Genomic DNA, 19546 nt, shown 5'->3' with positions numbered 1-19546 from the left:
TTGACCCAATTCTCAATCGAGCCTGGTGAATCCACTACCTTGCGTAAAGCGCATGCCAAAGTCAGAGCAAACGCCAAACGACAACTTGGGGGATGCTCTTAACCGTTTGAATGGGAAGGGAGAAAACCCGTTCCAAAAGTGATACATCCCCAACCACTCCTACAGATGGACCTGGGTCCCTATCCACAGACACACGATTAGGTTTCTGGATCCCAACGATGAATTCTCCAGCATCTCCAGAATCCACAGAAAAAGAATAGACACCATCAGCATGCTTGCACCCCCTGCTAAGGGCATGCATGTATTTATATATTCATTTCATGTACTACTATCTCAATTTCATATATTTATACATTCATTTCATGTAGTTATGCATTGATTTTATGTATTTAAACATTCATTTCATGTATTTTTAAACAAAAATTTAGCCCAAGTTTAATACTGATTATTAACCAAAATTAACCAAACCGAACCGATAACCGATCGGTTCAGTTGGATTAATGCTAATAACTACCCCTAAAAAGCGGTCGAGTTAGTTAAATGGACACAAGCCATTTGGTTGGTTGGTTGGTTGGTTGGTTGGGTCATTTTCTTGTATTCTAAAGTTGTGCCGTCCGTCCGTCCGTCCGTCCGTCCGTCCTTCCTTGTGGCCGTTAACTCCGAGGGAAACATAACCTTCATTTCATCGATCAATAGTTGGAACCCTAACAACACAAACAATTACAATTACTGTTCTTCTTCTTCTTCTTCATGATATCATATAAAATGGATTGCGCTTTGAATATTTCACCATCCTTATTAAAATTATCTGCTCCGATTCCGTCTTCCAATTATCATACTAATAATCTTCTTCGGAAGTCATCGATTGACAGAACAACAACAACACGCCTGAAGATCCAAGCATCTGCTGCTTCTTCAGACAACGGTGCAGCTGCAGCAGCTTTTCCCTCTGCTTCTCAGCAGCAGCAGCAATATGTTAGTATTCTTTTCTTATCTGAGATTATTAATATCACAACACAATTGCGTTTTCCATTCATTATATAATTTTACTTGTTCATTCTCATTATTATAAGTTCAGTTTAGCCAGCCACCACTATAGTTTTTTTAACTTCGAAACCCTAGAAGAAGAAATACGGAGTTTAAATTGTACACTAACACTAGTAGTCGATTGCTTGCATAATCTCCTTGGATCATTAGATTACCTATACACTCTGCATTAACCTTATTAATTATTATTATTGTTAGAATATACGAGTAGCTGTACTTTCCACCCATAGTTGTCCAACGCCCATACCATTTAGGGCTTTAATATTTGGATGGAATCTGACCAAAATCTGCCTGGAATCTTGCCCGAAGGTCGCTGGATCGCTTAGATGGCCCTTTCTCTGCGACTCACATTACTTGAAGGCTTAGGCACGCGCCGAGGGGCTTTAGACAACATAGTTTGTACCTGCATTTGAAAGTGATTATGATATTGAATAGCTAGAATCAGTTGATCGATTGTAAGAATAAGATAATCAAATGTCAAGTAGTAATTGATAGGTGTGACATGAAAATTATCAGGTTTTTTTTTTTTTCTGGCCTGTACTCAACATAATTTGGACATGTACTTAAATTTGTTTTCTGAGTAATTGATTATTGCAACTTTAATCATAATAATCAGAGTTTCAAGGCACAAAACCAAACATAAGTTCAGTTACTTATGCACGAATCCATTTTGTTTATGTATGTGCCATTGTATATTATGAATGGCATGTAATTTCCATGTAGGTTTGTAAACAAACCGAACGAAGTGTTTGTTTGTTTAACTTTAACTGAACATACGATCAAATGCAAACAAACCAGTTAAACGAACACGGTTGTATTGCTCGTGTTCATTTGTTAAGAAAATGAAAGTGTTCATGTTCGTTTCATAAATGGTGTAAACAAACGGTTCGTGAACATAAACAAACATAGATGAACAAATATAACTGAACATGGATGTAGTGATGAACAAATATAACAAAACATCGTTTGCTTGTTAAATAAACGGACTTCCCACCGAACGGTTCACGAACAGTACACTGAACAGATGTTTTGTATACTGGCCTATTTCCATGAATTCAATATTCAGGATATTCTAGTGAAAAAGAAAAAGTAGCTGATAATATTTTGAAATTTGCAGTCTTCATCGAATGCCGTAGGTGATATGCACAGAAAATTAAGCAGTCTTGAGTCACTTTTTTGCTATGATAAATCTGTGCCTGAGGAAATAATTGAGAAACCTGTTGGATTATCTTTAAGTGAAAAGAATATTGGCAATAAAGCACGGTGTATATGTTGTGAAGCTAAGGGTGCTATCCTTTGTGCCACTTGTTCTGGATCTGGATTATATGTTGACTCTATATTGGAAAGTCAAGGTATCATAGTCAAAGTCCGATGCCTAGGTAAACCTCTATCTTTTGTTTTTACTTTTGACCACACCATTGATTACATTGAAAATTATATGTTGATATTAAGTGATATATGGACTTTAAAAATAATGAGGTTTGCATATAATGGATGCATAGTACAGGTTTGGTAAAAAAAAAAACGTCAACCCTATAGCTAACCTCATTTGGCAGTTAACCTTTGTAGGCAATATGGCAATAAATGTATTGATTTATCGAAATTAATAATAATGTGTTTGAACTGGCTAATAAAAGAGTAGAGAATATGTATTTGAAGCTTTAGAATTGCATGCAGCGAATGAGTTTGAACTACTCAACTTCTATTTCTTATAGTTTATAATTACACAAATAGCCCCACTAACATATTTAAGGAAGTTAGTTTTAGACTCCAAATATGTTGCAATATGATAACCACTTAACCCAAAGTCCCAAACATGTAAACTTTTTAAACTTAGACATCAAAGGTGTGACTGGCCACATGCATGACCATTTTTTTTGGTGAAAAAACATGTTGTATTTACAGGCTTTTTGGTTTCAGGTTGTGGAGGAAGCGGTAATATTATGTGTTCAGAATGCGGTGGGCGTGGGTATCAAGGTGCTGCTTAACAATCCTGTTGGTCTGTTTTGTGTAAAAGAAGAGACAATGTCCTGTAACTTTGTTTTTTGGTATTGATATTGGTATTGGTATTGGTATTGGTATTTTTAAGATATTCAACACTATATTTTTTTATGTATGATGACAAACAAGTATTTGAGTTGCCCAACTCATATAATTGTCTCTTATATTAGTGGTTCCGTTTTAGTTTTATTTGGTTTGCCAAAAAAAAATCGTGAATGTAAACGCTAGTATGACATATGTATCCATGGATATAAATGTTACTTAGCGTGTGGGCACTGATGGGGCGCTTAATTAAGAACCATTAATATAAACGTTTAATCATGTAAATGAGAGAATTAGTAGCTTTGCTTTTGCCATGAAGCTTTCGGCCAAAACCAAAAGGCATTGTTTAATCTGAATTCTCTCAATGGTAAGAGTTCCAAGTAACCTTATCGTGGAAATGGATCTTTATAGATGGATAAAGATGGTGTATAATTAGGGAGTGTGTGTATGTTGTTCCAAAGATACCTTGCTATTATTTATTTGTCAGTATAATATATATAAAATAAATAGCTTTGGTTGAGGTGAGAGAGAAAGAAGAAGAAAGGGGTTGGGTTTCTTTCTCTTCTTGGAATAGGAATAGGAATAGGAATAGGGTTTGGTGGATCTGATCTGTGCTATAAGGTAAGTAAGATCTTTCTTTCCTCGTAATTGCTTTTTCTTCTATATCATATGAATATCAATCAATCAATCATTCATTGCCAACTCAATTCTACTTCATCCTTAACTTCAAACTCTTTTCCCCCAATATCAGTTGTTTTTTTAATCTACCTTCCATCTTTCTCATTTTCTCAACTGGGTGGCTTCTAATTATTACTAGATTTCTGCTGCTGCTTCCTTATCAATTATAATGCTTTTAGTTTTAGTTGATTTGGTTGGGGGGATAATAATAATAATACCTCTTTTAAATAATTCAACTTTCTCATCTTACAAACTAATTCTTTCTTTCGCTTGCACTAACATCATCACCACGTTGCTTCTAATTTTAATTTTATTTCTAAGGGGATCAAAATTACTATCTTAATTAATCTTCTTTACAAACCATATCATATTCATTATTATTCTTTATCAACCACATTCTGTCTCGAAAAATAATATCAAGTGTCAATGTTCCTTTGTTGACACTTCATCTCATCTTTATTACATGAATTTTTAGGTCCTTATTTTACTTTTCATTCATCTGTACAGGCTTCAGAAAAAAAAAGCAAATTCAAAATTGAAGTACTAATGACATCAAAAACAATGAGGAGAAGACTACATCATGGGGATGTTGATGGTAAAAAGAACGACCATTTTGTAGCTGCTGCAGATTTAGATGACCTAAAAGAACCTTTACTAGGCACAAGTGATGACTACAAACCTAACCACTTGCAGGTTATTATTATTATTATTATTATTATTATTGTTATTATTATTTTACTTTTTTTTAATTTTCATTCTCATTAGAAGTAGATCATTTAAACCTCATATTCTTATGAGAAGAATGAAATAAACAAGTATATATAATCAGTATCTTTGCATCTCAGGTACAAAAGCTTGAAGATATTTTGTATGATAAGAAAAGGAAACAACGCCTCCACTGGACGTTTCTATTCTCTAACATCATTTCCGAATGGGCTCAATGGTTAGGTATTCATTACTTACTTCAATTTTCTAACAAAACAAATGGACAGGCGTTTTGCATTTTTAGTATCCTATTTTTTTGAATAAAACCATGTGTTTCTGGTGCAATATCTAGTGATAATTTCTGAGCAATGTGTTTTTTGTAGCAAGAGTTGTGCTTGGATCCGGATCATTTCTTGCACGGGTGTTGACTTTACCTTCAACCATAGGAAGTGGACCCACAAACAAGTTTCTTCCACCATCACTCACCCCGTTACAGGTATACTCAAATATGTGATGCAAACATTTACGAACAACTAATCATGAAACATAAGATGTCAGTTGTCATCAAACAAAGCTAGCTCTGAATTCATTTGAGCATATTTCAATTTGAATCATAGAGCTACATCTATCATTTATTAAGCGCTTATTCATTTTTAATATTTTACTTTCTTTTCTGCGCAGGAATCAAGACTCAGAAGTCTGCAGAAAAGATTGAAGGTCCCTTTTGACGGTTCTTGCTTGGAGCATCAAGTAAGTTTCTTTTCTCTTTAATATGTAAGAAAATGTTAATTTTTATATTCCAAAAAATACAGGCCAAAAATATGCAATTTTTATAACTAAATACACATCATGACCCGAACTGGCCTATTTATAAGTGAAGATGTTTCTTTTTTACTTTGATATGTAAGAAGTTGGTATTTTTCGTATTCCAAAAAAGTAACGCCATAAAGATGTATTTTTTATAAATTAAATACAAATCAAAACCTGAATTGGTGTATTTATAAGTAAAGATATTTCTTATTTTTTTTTACTTTAAAATGTAAGAAATTGGTACTTTTTGTAGGCTTGTAAACGAACCGAACAGAGCATGTTCGTGTATGTTCGTCTAACTTTAACCAAACAAACGATCTGATACGAAGTTTTCGCCTTTCATCATCATCATCATCATCATCATCATCGTACTCAGTATATCCCACCAATAGCAAAGCTATGGTAGGGTTTGAGGAGGGTAAGATGTAGACAGCCTTACCTCTACCCTTTAAGAATAGAGAGGATGCTTCCGGTGAGACCCCCGGCTCGATAGTAGTTTTGCATCAAGCCTTGGACATAAGGCACATAACACTCAACTATCGGGACACCTCCGATTGGTGCATGTATGATGTACCCTTGTCTTTCGGCTATCAACGCCACCACATGATGCCTGATTTTAATGTTATTTTCACGAGATTAGTAAAATAACGTCAAAATTAGTGCAATTTCACTTTCGCCTTTAATTTTATAAATACAAATATAAGTAGACCCAAACTGTTCGCCTTTAATTTTCATTTTCTTATATCTTTTAGAACTAATTTATTCAATTCGGGTGGCAGGATGCACTTAGACAGTTATGGCGGTCAGCTTATCCAAATCGAGAACTCCCAGGACTTAAATCAGAGGCTTGGAAAGATATGGGGTGGCAAGGAAACGATCCTTCGACCGACTTCAGGTAATGTATATAATTATATGTTAAATTTTATTTCGAAGTTAGTTATGTTAATAAACATTGAGTATTATTTGCAGGGGTGGAGGATTCATATCTCTAGAGAATCTTATCTTCTTTGCCCACACGTATCCGGTTCGTTACTTGAATACTATTTTCGATAACTTATGTGCAGATTATTATAATTTGTGTGTAAGTAGAAGGGTGGAATTTGTAATATAATTGTGATTTTGTTGAAAACAGGAAGCTTTTCAAAACCTTTTAAACAAAAAAGAAGGAAACAGAGCTGAATGGGAGTATCCTTTTGCTGTAGCCGGTATCAATATTTCGTTCATGTTGGTGCAAATGTTGGATATTCAATCAGGTATAAGTTTCTAAGTACTTCAACATACTATTTACTGTATTTTTTTTTTAAGATTGTATAATGTATTAATATATTCGGTGAACTAGTAGAATTATGATTTGATATAATCACACGTTTGTTAATGTATTATACTAATTTGTCTTCAGGATTACCAACATCTTTATCGGGGGTGCGTTTCTTGCAATTTCTTAGTAATGATGAATCGGCTTTTGATGAGCTTTATTGTGTGGCTTTTAAGCTCATGGATGCTCATTGGCTTGCGAGGCGTGCTTCATATATGGAATTTAATGTAAGCAATTGCGAAATTTCTTAATGTTCATTTTTGTCCATTTTCCCCAAAAAAAATATATGATTAGTGACGCATTATTATTACAATAACGGTCCTTTTTTGTTTTTTTTAACAAAAATGAGTTAGGAGATGGTATGCATAAAATAATACAGTTTTAGTTACGTTTGACTCATTTTTGTTTCGGTTAAAACTATTATATTTCATGTATCTGATTATTTCTATGCTTTTTGTAGGAGGTTATAAAATCCACAAGGACACAACTAGAGAGGGAGCTTGCAATCGAAGATGCGACAAGTGTGAAAGATTTACCAGCCTACAATCTGTTGAGATGATGAAAATGACAGTGTCTGTACATTGATATAACATTACCTGGTAGGAGGTTGATGGTGGTAAATTTCACATTTGAAAAAGAGAGTAGAAACAAGTAATGGATTGGTCGTTGTTTAATTTGTACAAACTTAAATGTGGTTCGACTTCTTGTCAAGTACACCTTTCTTAGTTACTGAGTGTATGAAGGTCAAAAGCATGTTTGGGTTCGATTCAAAACAGGTTCAGGTTAAAAAAACACCACCCAAGTACAAATGAGAGGTGATTATATATTGATAAACAGTAGATCAGATGAAAATAAAATGAATGATTCACTTTTTGAAACCTGCAAAAATATACGAAAGTTGTTGATATGCAATGTTTATTTGCTCAGCTGAAATCTAGATAAAGGTTATGAATAGATTTAGTTTGATTAGAGAACTTGTATTCGGTAGGTTACATTACATACATAAACTGTGAAAGGTTAATATATCATATAAGCATATTAGCTTATATGTGTTTTTAGTGTATATAACATAAGCATTTGTATGCAAATTATTAATAAAAACTGAAACATTGGTAAAAATATTTTAATGTGTATGAAAATTTATTAATAATAGCTGAAACATTGGTAAAAATATTTTAATGATATAGCTTTGTTAATTTTTTTCACACAATAGTTTAGTTTTTGTATTAAACTAGAATTTAAGTAGTTAGCAAAATTGTAATTTCTATTCATGACATTAGTTGAAAAAATGTTGTGATTTGCCGAACTCATGATATTTGCCGAACGAGCGGTGAAAACTGGACTTGTAGTGACCATCGAGCAAAAAACCTAACAAAATCCATTAACCGCGGAAACTTTCAATTAAAAAAAAATAAACTGATTACAACATAGTGACAGGTAAACGAACAACAAGCTGCGCCGCAAGCCCGTAACCCCCTTTTGGATAGTAAACCAATCTTACTAAAACAAAGCCCGTTGAACACGGCTTAAAAGTTCCGAAGCCGCCGGGGCCAAATGTATCAAAAGCGAAAGGGACAAAAACGTGCTGATTCTTCAAGCAAGTTTTCTCGTACTTTCCCTAATTCTGCCTTCAATGCCACTTGCTTAGCAAGGTCCAGACAAACGTGTTTTCCGCTCCCATTTGTTGATCTTTGAGCATTCGGAAACATTGCCTACCGAAGCATCCCTAATGGAACGAACCATTACCCGCAATGAGTAAATATAATTTGCTTACAATATGAAAAGAAGCAGCCGATCATTATCATTATTATTACACACCAAAACCATGGTCACATATTCAGTTGATGCTACAGCAGTCAAAACAGGCTTCAACCCACACACCTCACACTCCAACTTCCACCTCAATCACCTTGTCCACTCAGGCCAACTAGCCCAGGCACACCAACTGTTCGACCAAATGCCTCACACCAACACTTACTCTCTCAACACCTTAATCTCCGGCTATTGTAAAACCGGCAATCTCGATCATGCCCGACACCTGTTCGATCAAATGCCGGTCAGAACCGTCGTTTCTTGGACGATATTAATCGGCGGGTATTCGCAGCATAATCAGCCTGTTGCAGCCTTTAAATTATATGCTGAAATGTGCAGGTGGGGAACTGTTCCAGATTATGTCACATTTGCAACACTATTGTCTTGTTGTCATGAAACACTGGTGAAAACTAAAACATTAACTCAAGTGCATTCCCATATCGTTAAACTCGGGTTTAATTCGACGCTTATAGTTTGCAACAGTTTAGTCGACGCGTATTGTAAAACCAGCACCCTTGACTTGGCTAATCGACTTTTCATGGAGACGACGATAAAAGATCCCGTTACGTTCAATGCAATGATAACAGGATACTCGAATAACGGACTTAACTCTCGAGCGATAGACTTGTTTATACAAATGCAAAGATGGAATGTAAGGCCGTCTGAATTCACTTTTGCAGCAGTCGTGTGTGCCTGTATGGGCCTAAATGATGTTCCGCTTGGTCAACAGTTTCACGCGCTTGTTATTAAATCAAACTTTGTGTGGAATGTGTTTGTATCGAACGCCTTTCTTGACTTCTACGCAAAGCATGATTCCCTACACGATGCAAAACGACTCTTTGATGAGATGTTGGTTCGAGATTGCGTGTCGTATAATGTTATCATCACTGGATTCGTCTGGGCTGGACGGTTAAACGAGTCCTTAAACGTGTTTAGTGAGTTACAGTGGACTGACTTTAACCGAAAACAGTTCCCGTTTGCAACAATGTTGAGTCTTGCAGCAACTGAAATGAATCTGAATTTAGGTAAACAAATTCATGCGCAGACCGTGGTTACAGAGGCCAATTTGGATGTTTTAGTCGGCAATGCGTTAGTAGACATGTATGCAAAATGTGATAGATTTGAGGATGCGAATGTGATCTTTGCAAGCCTACCCATTGGCAGCTCGGTTCCATGGACTGCTATAATCTCTGCATATGTTCAAAAAGGTTGTTATGATGAAGCTCTTCATCTTTTCAAGAAAATGCGTGAGGCTTACGTTTATGGTGATCAAGCAACTTTTGCAAGCACTTTAAGAGCTTCTGCTAACTTGACATCTCTCTCGTTAGGTAAACAGTTACATTCTGTTATGATCACATTAGGTTGTATGTCGAATGTGTTTTGTGGTAGCTCTTTATTAGACATGTATGCGAAATGTGGGTACATAAAAGATGCGATACAAGTGTTTAATGAAATGCCGGTTAGAAATATTGTTTCATGGAATGCAATGATTTCTGCTTATGCACAAGAGGGTAACGGTGAAGCCACGTTAAGGACGTATGATGGGCTGATTGAGTAGGGACTTAAACCAGACTCGGTTAGCTTTTTGGGTGTTTTAACCGCTTGTAGCCATCGTGGGCTTGTTAATGAAGGCCTTGCTCATTTTAAATCTATGAAAAGATATAAAGTTGATGTGAAAAGAGAACACTATGCATCCATGGTTGATCTATTATGCAGATGTGGACAGTTTGATGAAGCAGAGAAGTTAATGAATGAAATGCAGTTTGAGCCGGATGAAATCATGTTGTCTTCTGTTATGAGATCTTGCAGGGTTCACAAGAATCAAGATCTTGCTAAACGGGTCGCGGATGCGTTATTTAAAATGGAGGTTTTGAGGGATGCTGCACCGTATGTGAATATGTCTAATATATATGCAGAAGCGGGACAATGGGAAGATGTTAGTAAAGTTAAAAAGGCGATGAAAGATAGGGGGGTTAAGAAGGTAACTGCTTACAGTTGGGTTGAAGTTAACCATAATGTTCATGTTTTTACTGCAAATGATAGAACACATCCTCAAATTGAGGTTATTAGGAAAAAGATTGATGCTTTATGGAGGAAGATGGAAGAAGAAGGGTACAGACCCGACACAAGTGTGATTCTTCAAAATGTGAATGAGGAAGTTAAGGTGGAATCTGTTAAATATCATAGTGAGAGGCTAGCAATCGCGTTTGCGCTAGTTAATGCACCAGAAGGATCACCAATTGTTGTGATGAAGAACTTGAGAACATGCGTCGACTGTCACGCTGCAATCAAGATTATTTCCAAGATTGTTGGGAGGGATGTTGTAGTAAGGGATTCGAGCCGGTTTCATCATTTTAGAGATGGTTGTTGCTCATGTGAAGATTATTGGTGAATGCATTGTTTAATGCAAATCTAAATGTCATAACAAGTAATTATGAACATACTTTGAATACCTTATAAAACATACACAAATCTTTATGATAAATTTATTGGCTTTGAATTAGTAAATTTATTGGCTTTGAATATGTAGGCTTTCTTGATGTTTAGTAGCTTTTTAGTTTGTCTTTAAATTTATTGACTTTGAATTAGTAAAGTCTTTCACAAACTTTTTATGTTGACTGGTAACCCACTACTTCAGTTGTGTAAAATCTACCTTCAATGCAATCATTTATAAAGTCTTTCACAACCATTCTAAGTTGACTTGTAATCATTTCCTCATCGGTGCAGAAAGAGTTAAACTTCTCATATCAATATCATGATCGATATGGTGTATTGCCAATTTAAGAGGTGTAAGATTTTTGCTTTAGGTACAAGTCATAATGCATAAGATTAAGACATTCTAGGGGCAATTATGTCTTTAGACACCATCATGCATGGGTAATTTTAAGGGGAAATTCTCAAAATGACCCATTTATCGAAAAAGAGTTGATTAATTATTGGTACTATATAATGTCATGTGTGACAATGTATAATGAAAACGAGTTGCAAAATATATGTATTAAAGAGTTGAAAAAGAGCAATCAACTTCACGCCCGACATGTTCCGCCGCTATGGCTGAGGGTGTGACAATATGCAAATTAGTTATGAGACGTTAATTGATAACACTTTATTTGCATGACCGTCTCTGAGAAAACGAGGGACCACGAGGACCCTGTACAAAGGTTAAAAAAAATGAACCTTAAATATAAAATTATGTTTAAAATTAAACCAAAAGATGACCCATAAGTAGTCTATTTGGCTAAGTAGGCTTTTATGTTGCCATTTTTAGTTGGGTTTTATGGTTTTGTTTAAAGAAAACTATATACAAGATATATAAAAGAATCTTAATATAAACAAAGAGATTAACAACAATAAATATATCATATATGGGCCACCAAGAAGTAAAAAAATGGAAATTTTAGTGAAAGAAAAGGGAAAGTGAGAAAGCTAGCTCTCAAACTTGAGTTCTTTTGTTTTCAAACACTACATGGATTGGTATTGGGTCCACAAATTTAACGAGTTACATGAGTTGCTAGAGTTGTTGTCCAACAAGTATGTTTAAGGAGATTAATCAAGGCCATAATATAGTTGATTTAACATACAAATGTTATACCAGTTTATCAATTGTCAACTTTTTCACTGGATCTATATGGATTGGTATTGGGTCCACAAATTATGTAGCATGCAAATATTCATATGATATTCTTTTTTCTTTTTCTGAAAAAGGTGATATGCTTGATTAACGAGTTGGCATTTAAAAGGGAATGACTTGATCATAATGGTACCTCTGGTGTTGTGGTAGTCGTAAACTTGTCAAATTTAGATTATTCTTGAAGTCTAAAATCTATGACTCAACCTTGTCGGGCAAAGTATGTTTTTGACATTTCTTGAAATTTTTGTTAGAGATGTTATACGTTGATTTAGTAATACTAATACCTATCATGATGTTATAATACCTTAGGTGACGTTCCAATGTTGGAATCGTATGACGAAGATCAAGTGCTCGGGACGGACATTAAAATACACAAGTCAACTCTAATCAACATACTTGTGGAATATTTTTTATGTTGCTTTTCTATGCATTTATGAAAAAAAAAACCTCTTAGACCGTGTGTCGTAAATAATGCCCATATGAGAGTGTTGTGCGTCATATGGTGTCGCATCATCATCGGGGCATTATACACAAAAGTTGTGTAGTGGATATATAACGCCCCCTCCCAATCATTATCCCATTATTATTATTATTTTATTATTTAAAAAACAAATAAATCAACCACCACTCAATCATCACCAATCTTTCCCCTTCCGACACTTTGCGGGAAGCCCTCACCCCCCCCCCCCCCCCCCGCCGGGGGGGGGGGTTGTTCTTGCCGCTTTGGGGGCGTTTTGGGTTGGGGAAGCGCTCTACTATGCATTGTCTTAGAGAGGTTTTGTCAAGGCCGGCCATGGCCTATGGCAGGGTGGTCGACGGCCATAGGCCCGACTACCCGTTAGGCCCGAAATTTTTTTTTAAAAAAAATTGTGTATTTTTATGAAAAACGATGTGTATATTTAATGTTTAAATTTAATTAGATAACAACTAACTTGGTATAGTGGCAAAGGGGTATGACTTCCAACCCAAAGGTTGTGGTTTTAAGTCTCATTTGAGGCATTTTTAAGCCTATTTTTTATACAATAGTTTTTTATACAACCCAAATCATAAATCATAACTAAGGAAGCCAAATTAAAAATTAAATTGTTTAAACCCAACAAAATCCTCTTTTTTACTTAAGGCCCAAAATATTTTTCGCCTTCGGCCCAATTTTTTTTTCAATTCTCGAAGCCGGGCCTGGGTTTTGTCAATTATTGTTTAAGGTCTGTATGTGCAAGTTGTGGTATTTGTTAGAAGAAATTTTTAGGACCGTATTTTTCGCATTAAAATATGTGTCAAAGTCGTTTTCGAAAATTAGTGTGTTTTAGTTTCGGTATACACAAGGCTTTTTTAACAGCTAATTTGGATATTGTTTACAACATACACCAGTAAAAGATGAATTAGTATTCATGTACAAAATTGTTATTATCGAAAATAAAAACAAAATTTGACAACAAATTTTGTCAATTTTAAATACGTGCATGTAATAAAATCACTTATGAAACATAAATCGATACGGAAACGATGCTGAATCCAGTATAGAAGAAGTTTTTCAAGCGATCTATTAATTAATTAGGCAGCAGTAAACATAGACGTACAATATTCAAAGTTGAGTAATGCTAAAACCAATTAATTACCGATAAAATGCATTAATATCTAAATTATCATGTTGATCCAACAACACGAATTTCGTTGGATGATTCGATATCCTTGGTAATCTCCTGATCATGCGCTCCAGGAGGGGACTCGGGTGATTTGATGGAGCAATTCAGGTGACGAAATTAGTTTGTGTTCCTGGCTTTTGCCCCAAACAACCAAATACAGTCCTGCAACAATCACCATTGCTCCAACAACCCTGCATGCCAGACAATCAAATCAACGATTAAATGCATATGTATTTATAAAGATGACTATGAACTATATATATGAGTTCCTTTTAATCTTTTAATTACCTTCCGACAAATAGTTTCTCGCCCAGAACCAGCGCGCCTAGAATGGCGACGATAATCATATTGAGAGGTGTGAAGGCGGTCACAAACACCGGACCCCTCTCTCTCATAAGAAGCCCCTGAATGTAGTATGCAAGTCCCGAACATACTATTCCCTGCCACAACGTACATGAATACTGTCAGTTAACTAATTTGTGATTTACAATACATATATATATACGTACGTACAAGAATTTGGTTTTCCCCAATCATTGTGACTCTTTGGCACGCTTAACTGACAAAGATGGTTATGACCAACAGCGGCCCTTAATTATGTCACAATAATATATAGTTATCCCAACCTAGCTATATATGTTAAGTACAGATTACGGTAACAAATGTAATTAGAGTAGAGATGCTTAATTGCTTACACAGTATACTGTAGCGAACAGTGTTGAGTTCCAGCTGATGCCCCTCTCCATGACAAACCCAGCGATAGTTCCCTCCAAGGAAGCATATCCAAACCGTTAAACCCAACTCCGCCGGGTAAGCTTTTAAAGTTATAGCCTATACATATATATATATATATATATTACAATTTCTTATAATATTTCACTTACCAATTAAATACTTCAATAACATAATTAATAAGTTAATATTTTTATAAACAAATTGCACCATAAAAACGAGCATTTTATTCTCTTTAATTTGGATATGATATTGTTGTAATTTTTCTCATTTTAAATAAATTAATATGTTACGTAGGGATGTTCAGTGTCGGTTTTGATGGTTTTTTAAGTTAAACTTGTGAGTCCAACCGTTAATACTGATTTTTTGTCGTCCAAAACCAAACTCAACCATTGAAAGTTGAAAGTGAATTGTTACTAACGGTCTGGCTCCAGTTTGATTTCACAGTTTAAACTTTAATAATAAATTTAGTTTAAAATAATTAGTAATTTAAATGTACCATCAATTTTAACTAAAAACCAACATAATATGATACTTGAGATGATCATAAATAAAAAAAAATGATAATTTTAGCAAGATAAACGGTAAATATTAATAGAAGATCTAAGACGTGAAATAATAACAACAAAGATTACAAAAGGAATCATATTGCAATTAGGTTTATTTACAGTCTTTTCTGGTTTCATATGCCGGTTGCCGATATAAACCGCGAACCAACCGTTCACTACGTTTTGAAAATTTTGAAACCGACCAACAGACCGAAAGTAAAAAAGAAAAAAGAAAAAAGAAGTTAAACAAATGACCGATTTAAACGATTTCAAGGTTTTAACCGAACCATAAACACTTATATTTGTACGTTATTAACAGGTTCAAACACCCGCTGCATCGCGCGAGCACCCGTCTAGTACCTTAATATATGTAGATGGGCATTCATTATATAAAATGCAGAAACAATTATACTATAAACTTTTATAAATAAATTCCGTTAGATTCTTGAATGTGTAGCAGGGATACTTAAAACAGATTTCATAATTTTGTATGTTTGATTATGCCATTTGCAATGATACTTAAAACAGATCGATTTCATTATCTTTTGATAAGATACTTAATTAATTAATAAAAGAACATCTTTATATTATGTGTGTACGTGACACTTGAATAAGTCCCAAACAATTCAAAGTGACATTTTCAATCAATATTTATTATTTAACCTTAAAATCTAGATCTGAACCTTAATAGGGTCAGATTGCATGTTAATTAGTTTTTTGTTTTTAAAAACCCGAAACCCGGCCTGCATGTTAACCGGGTTAACACCCCGGTTAATGACCGTAACAAGGAGTCAACCACAACAAATAGTAAGAAAGCTAGAATATAATATAAAGACATAAAAACCAAATAACAAGGAGTCAACCACTACAAATAGTAAGAAAGCTAGAATATATGAATATAATAAAAAGACATAAAAACCAAATAAATAAGGTGTATATTTGTTTATAATATTGTACGTGTTTATACCAGGAGAATTTTGTTTATAATGCGTACAGTTAATTTATATATATATTTTTTGTTTATCAATTATTATTTTTAACCTTAAAATCCAAGCAATGACGAAGGTCATAGGAGGGAGAACATTCATCATTGAGACGGCAAAGGTTGCTGTTGTCGCTTTCATTCCGAGAACATATAAATTCTGGCTTATAACTGGTCTGTGAAACAAATAATTCATATCAAATAACTTAATAATTAATTTCTTGCTTTTAGGAAAGGAAAATGTTAATTTATACTTACTCCAGTAAGCCAAGGAACACCAGCGTAACAAAGATACCAAGGGTCATTGGCGGGATCCTTTCCCTGTTACAACAAAATTAACTTACATATATAATTACCAAAACTAATTAAATCAACAAAAAAATTCAGGTATATATATATATATGAGAGAGTGAGAGAGAGACCGGTCTAGAAGGATGGCAAAGCACAATGGTGGCCAGAGCGTGCCGGTACACGGCAAACACGTACGAGTTCATTCCGTCGTTTAACGCCACCTTCGAAATGATATCCATGCCGGAATATCCGACTTGCAGAAAGATAACTAATATAAATGGTAAGCTCTGTCTAAACATCTCAGTGATTTTCGCCATTAATTTCAATTCTTTTAAACTCACAAGTGACACAACTCAAAAATTAGTACTCGTATCATAAGTTCACAACCCTATACTATAAATATATATGTATATTAAATTCTGAAGAAACTACCAGGTACCCCTCCGGTTTTAAACATTAACAAAAAGGACACTTTATATTTGTGAAAATACTATTTTCTGACTGTAAGAAATGACCCTTTTTTTTTGGAAAATAATTAATTTAAAGAACACCAGTTTTTTCTAACGGGCGGTCATATATATAAACGATCGATCGTGTTAGAAATGTTTAGTTATATCTAACATAAGTATCACTATTTAACAATCGTGTCTGAAATGTTTATTTATTTCTGTTAAAAGTACGTAATAAGTTCTATGTTCTAAAAGTCTTTTTATTTTTAAATTTTAGTTTTCTAAGAGTATTAGTAAATTAATTTATAAAACCAAACACCGAAGTGTCTTGTCTAAACATTTAATATTCTAACTAATCGACGTGGTCATGGCTCGAATCGGCCTAGTAACCACTAAGAAGTGGTTCGGTTAGTGGATGACCTTACGATTAATTATGGCAATGGTTCAGCGCCACCCATACGGGTGTGTTGCAGCTGCCAATGCCGCGTCAGTTGCTTGGGTAATGGTTCAATCGGTGAATTTTCCCATCAACAAGCTAGGTGGCTCAGGCAGTAAATGTACCCGCTTCTATGCACAATTAACAGTGATTCTTATTTGTTTTGCCTGATTGTCACCATGCGTAGGTGTGGTTTTCACTTGTCGCTCCCATAGCCTTCTCAATTAATGTCATGAAAAGAAATATTGTGCATTTAAATTCCAATTTAAGACAAATGAAGCCCGTTTGTTACAAGCTTAAATATCTTGGTTATTGCAATATTAAATAGGTTTAAATGTTTCTCTTTTGTGTGAAAACTCGATGGTTTGTTCGCTTTGACATAGGGTGTTGCATTAATTTCACAAAGAACGTGTGTATTGTACGTTGTTATTATATAATAAAAGTGAACTATATATATATATATTCTATTCTAATCTAATAATAACAGTAACCAACTTGATGTACAGCATGTTTTGCTTTTGGTACAGCATTTGATACATAAGGTAGTGGGTCCACCGTCCATGTGAGTTGGTCCACAACAATGATTATATTTTATTTTATACACAACAATGCAACATTATATTATATGGGCGGACCTAAAGCCTGAGAGCCCTTTCATAAAACTTTGTAATTGCACCCTTAATTAAACTTCTGAAGTAATTAAGAAAATGGAAAATCATTAACACTAGCTCATCAGAGAGAAGAATGGGTGCGTGCAACTTAAACTTTCTGTAACTAGTTCTAAGAAGGAGATGTAGAAGAAAGATGAAGCATAGGTTTACTTTGAGTTTCCCTATGTTAGTCTAAAAAGCAGCTTTTATTTGCATATACCAACATCATATCTTTTTTTAACAAACAATGACCTTTTATAACCCAACAAAAACAACCGAACCACACCCTGCCTCCACAAGCTGGAGAGCAGTGCACAACCAAACAAAGAGAGACAAATACATGAAAGTAAATTTACACCGATTTAACCAATCTATCGATCCATATTTGGATCTATTTCTAAACCAAAGAAAACGAGCGATTTGATATCTCCGATTATTTCTATCCAGACTTCGTGCATTGTAAATAAAGATGTCATGGACCTTCATATATAAGCATTTAAATCAGTTTTTAATCATCCAAAACACACACATAATCCCAAATCATGTGTTCTTGAAGTTCTACCTTGTTTCGTCGCTAAGAAAGCCAAACAGAATCTTGTACTTGCAAGTTTAACCAATTAAGAACCATAAGAAGGTTTTGACCAAGTGTTATCAGAAGCTAGAAGCCATAAGTAAAGCCTTAGCTTAGTCATTAAGCTTATATTAATGACTAAGAATCATCAAACCTTAATTTATAGTCGTATGTTCTAAGCATGGTCATGTTTTGATTTACCATGGGGTATGTTGAGTCTGTTTTCACCGTTTATCTCTGTTTTTCTTCATATATCAGCTGATTTTAATCTTTAGAGCTATACTTACCTATAGATAGAAATTATAAACATTAGTGGTTATTTTTTCTAATATATTTATCGATATTACGCTTATTTGGAGATATTTTACTGCTAAAAGATGTATAAATTCTTGTAAGTCAAGAGGCTTTAGAAGCCAGAACCATTCCGGTTTCAAATCGCGAATGTGCTTTGTGCGAGTTAGATCGTGAAACGATATGATAGACGATGTGTTCACTAGATGCATAGTGGCTGCCATGGGTTGGGACTTTATTTCTATTTAGTGTAAAGTTCCTCGCATACATGACTTGTTGGTGAGAGAGCTGTTGGAGTGTGTTTGAAGAGACTCACCTTGAAGAGGGACGTCTGCGCAGAAACCAACTGGATCCGCAGGACCCACCATGCTCAGAGACGTGACGTCCTTACGCGCAGTACGCAAGCTGTTCCCGCAGGAAATGCCTCCCAATGGTGGACTCTGCCTGTTCCCGCAGCTGCGGATACAAGCCATCAGGGAAGGCCACCCGCGCAGCAAGGCTACACGCACAAGGCACTTAGCTCTCAATCACTCAGTGTCACCTGAAGGAATGAGCAAAGCCGGGAACAATCCCGCACAAAGGCGGGAGGGGAAATACTCCCGCCCAAAAGCCAGTCCGTACGATACGGGAAGATCTTCTGTACTGTACCTGACGAGGTATGGGCAAAAGATCTGACTAAAGATACGACAGCTTATTGACAACAGTATGGCGAGCAGCATGCTCCTGTACTGTATGTCACTATTAGCCGCTGCCTACTCACCAACTCCTGTCATACCACGTGCATAGCCGGCAGTTGGTGGAAAAGGAATAGTACATAGCAGGCCTGGTCACTGTCAGCCGCTGCCTACCCACCAACTACCAGCAGGGCACGTGCGTAGGCCACAGTTGGTGGAACAGGAATACTATTCAGCC

At 35.2% G+C, this 19546-nt stretch overlaps 2 protein-coding genes and 1 pseudogene across 2 annotated transcripts; 2 read left to right on the top strand and 1 right to left on the bottom strand.

Annotated features, from left to right (window-relative positions):
* The first annotated feature begins 4279 nt into the window (after nucleotides 1-4279).
* LOC143556084 (uncharacterized) lies at nucleotides 4280-7309 on the top strand. The gene is made up of 9 exons (XM_077045509.1): nucleotides 4280-4461; nucleotides 4614-4716; nucleotides 4857-4969; nucleotides 5155-5223; nucleotides 6063-6178; nucleotides 6253-6307; nucleotides 6416-6536; nucleotides 6683-6825; nucleotides 7059-7309. The coding sequence occupies exons 1-9, from the start codon at nucleotides 4315-4317 to the stop codon at nucleotides 7155-7157; spliced, it is 966 nt and encodes a 321-aa protein (XP_076901624.1). The 5' UTR covers nucleotides 4280-4314; the 3' UTR covers nucleotides 7158-7309.
* A 1113-nt stretch (nucleotides 7310-8422) lies between these two features.
* LOC143556061 (putative pentatricopeptide repeat-containing protein At2g01510 pseudogene) lies at nucleotides 8423-10884 on the top strand (annotated as a pseudogene).
* Nucleotides 10885-13745: 2861 nt separating this feature from the next.
* On the bottom strand, nucleotides 13746-16554 carry LOC143556073 (WAT1-related protein At2g37450-like). The gene is made up of 5 exons (XM_077045500.1): nucleotides 16369-16554; nucleotides 16205-16267; nucleotides 16006-16122; nucleotides 13973-14124; nucleotides 13746-13875 (listed from the first exon to the last, which is right to left on the bottom strand). The coding sequence occupies exons 1-5, from the start codon at nucleotides 16552-16554 to the stop codon at nucleotides 13746-13748; spliced, it is 648 nt and encodes a 215-aa protein (XP_076901615.1).
* Nucleotides 16555-19546: the final 2992 nt, after the last annotated feature.

This window comes from Bidens hawaiensis, unplaced genomic scaffold, assembly GCF_021521415.1.
Source record: "Bidens hawaiensis isolate Kalapana, Puna unplaced genomic scaffold, B.hawaiensis_p1.1 tig00018433_1, whole genome shotgun sequence".
Classification (NCBI taxonomy): domain Eukaryota; kingdom Viridiplantae; phylum Streptophyta; class Magnoliopsida; order Asterales; family Asteraceae; genus Bidens; species Bidens hawaiensis.
Note: the sequence above shows the minus strand (reverse complement) of the source record. Positions and strands in the feature narration are given on the sequence as shown.

What these genes read in the sequence shown, in the direction of transcription:
- LOC143556073 (XM_077045500.1), bottom strand. Translation starts at nt 16,554, where the DNA reads ATGGCGAAAATCACTGAGATGTTTAGACAGAGCTTACCATTTATATTA. An exon ending in TTTGCCATCCTTCTAGACCG is followed by an intron (nt 16,268 to 16,368) that starts GTCTCTCTCTCA and finishes TTGTTGTAACAG; the next exon opens with GGAAAGGATCCCGCCAATGA. An exon ending in GAGAAACTATTTGTCGGAAG is followed by an intron (nt 13,876 to 13,972) that starts GTAATTAAAAGA and finishes TCTGGCATGCAG; the next exon opens with GGTTGTTGGAGCAATGGTGA.
- LOC143556084 (XM_077045509.1), top strand. Translation starts at nt 4,315, where the DNA reads ATGACATCAAAAACAATGAGGAGAAGACTACATCATGGGGATGTTGAT. An exon ending in CGAATGGGCTCAATGGTTAG is followed by an intron (nt 4,717 to 4,856) that starts GTATTCATTACT and finishes TGTTTTTTGTAG; the next exon opens with CAAGAGTTGTGCTTGGATCC. An exon ending in GTTCTTGCTTGGAGCATCAA is followed by an intron (nt 5,224 to 6,062) that starts GTAAGTTTCTTT and finishes TTCGGGTGGCAG; the next exon opens with GATGCACTTAGACAGTTATG.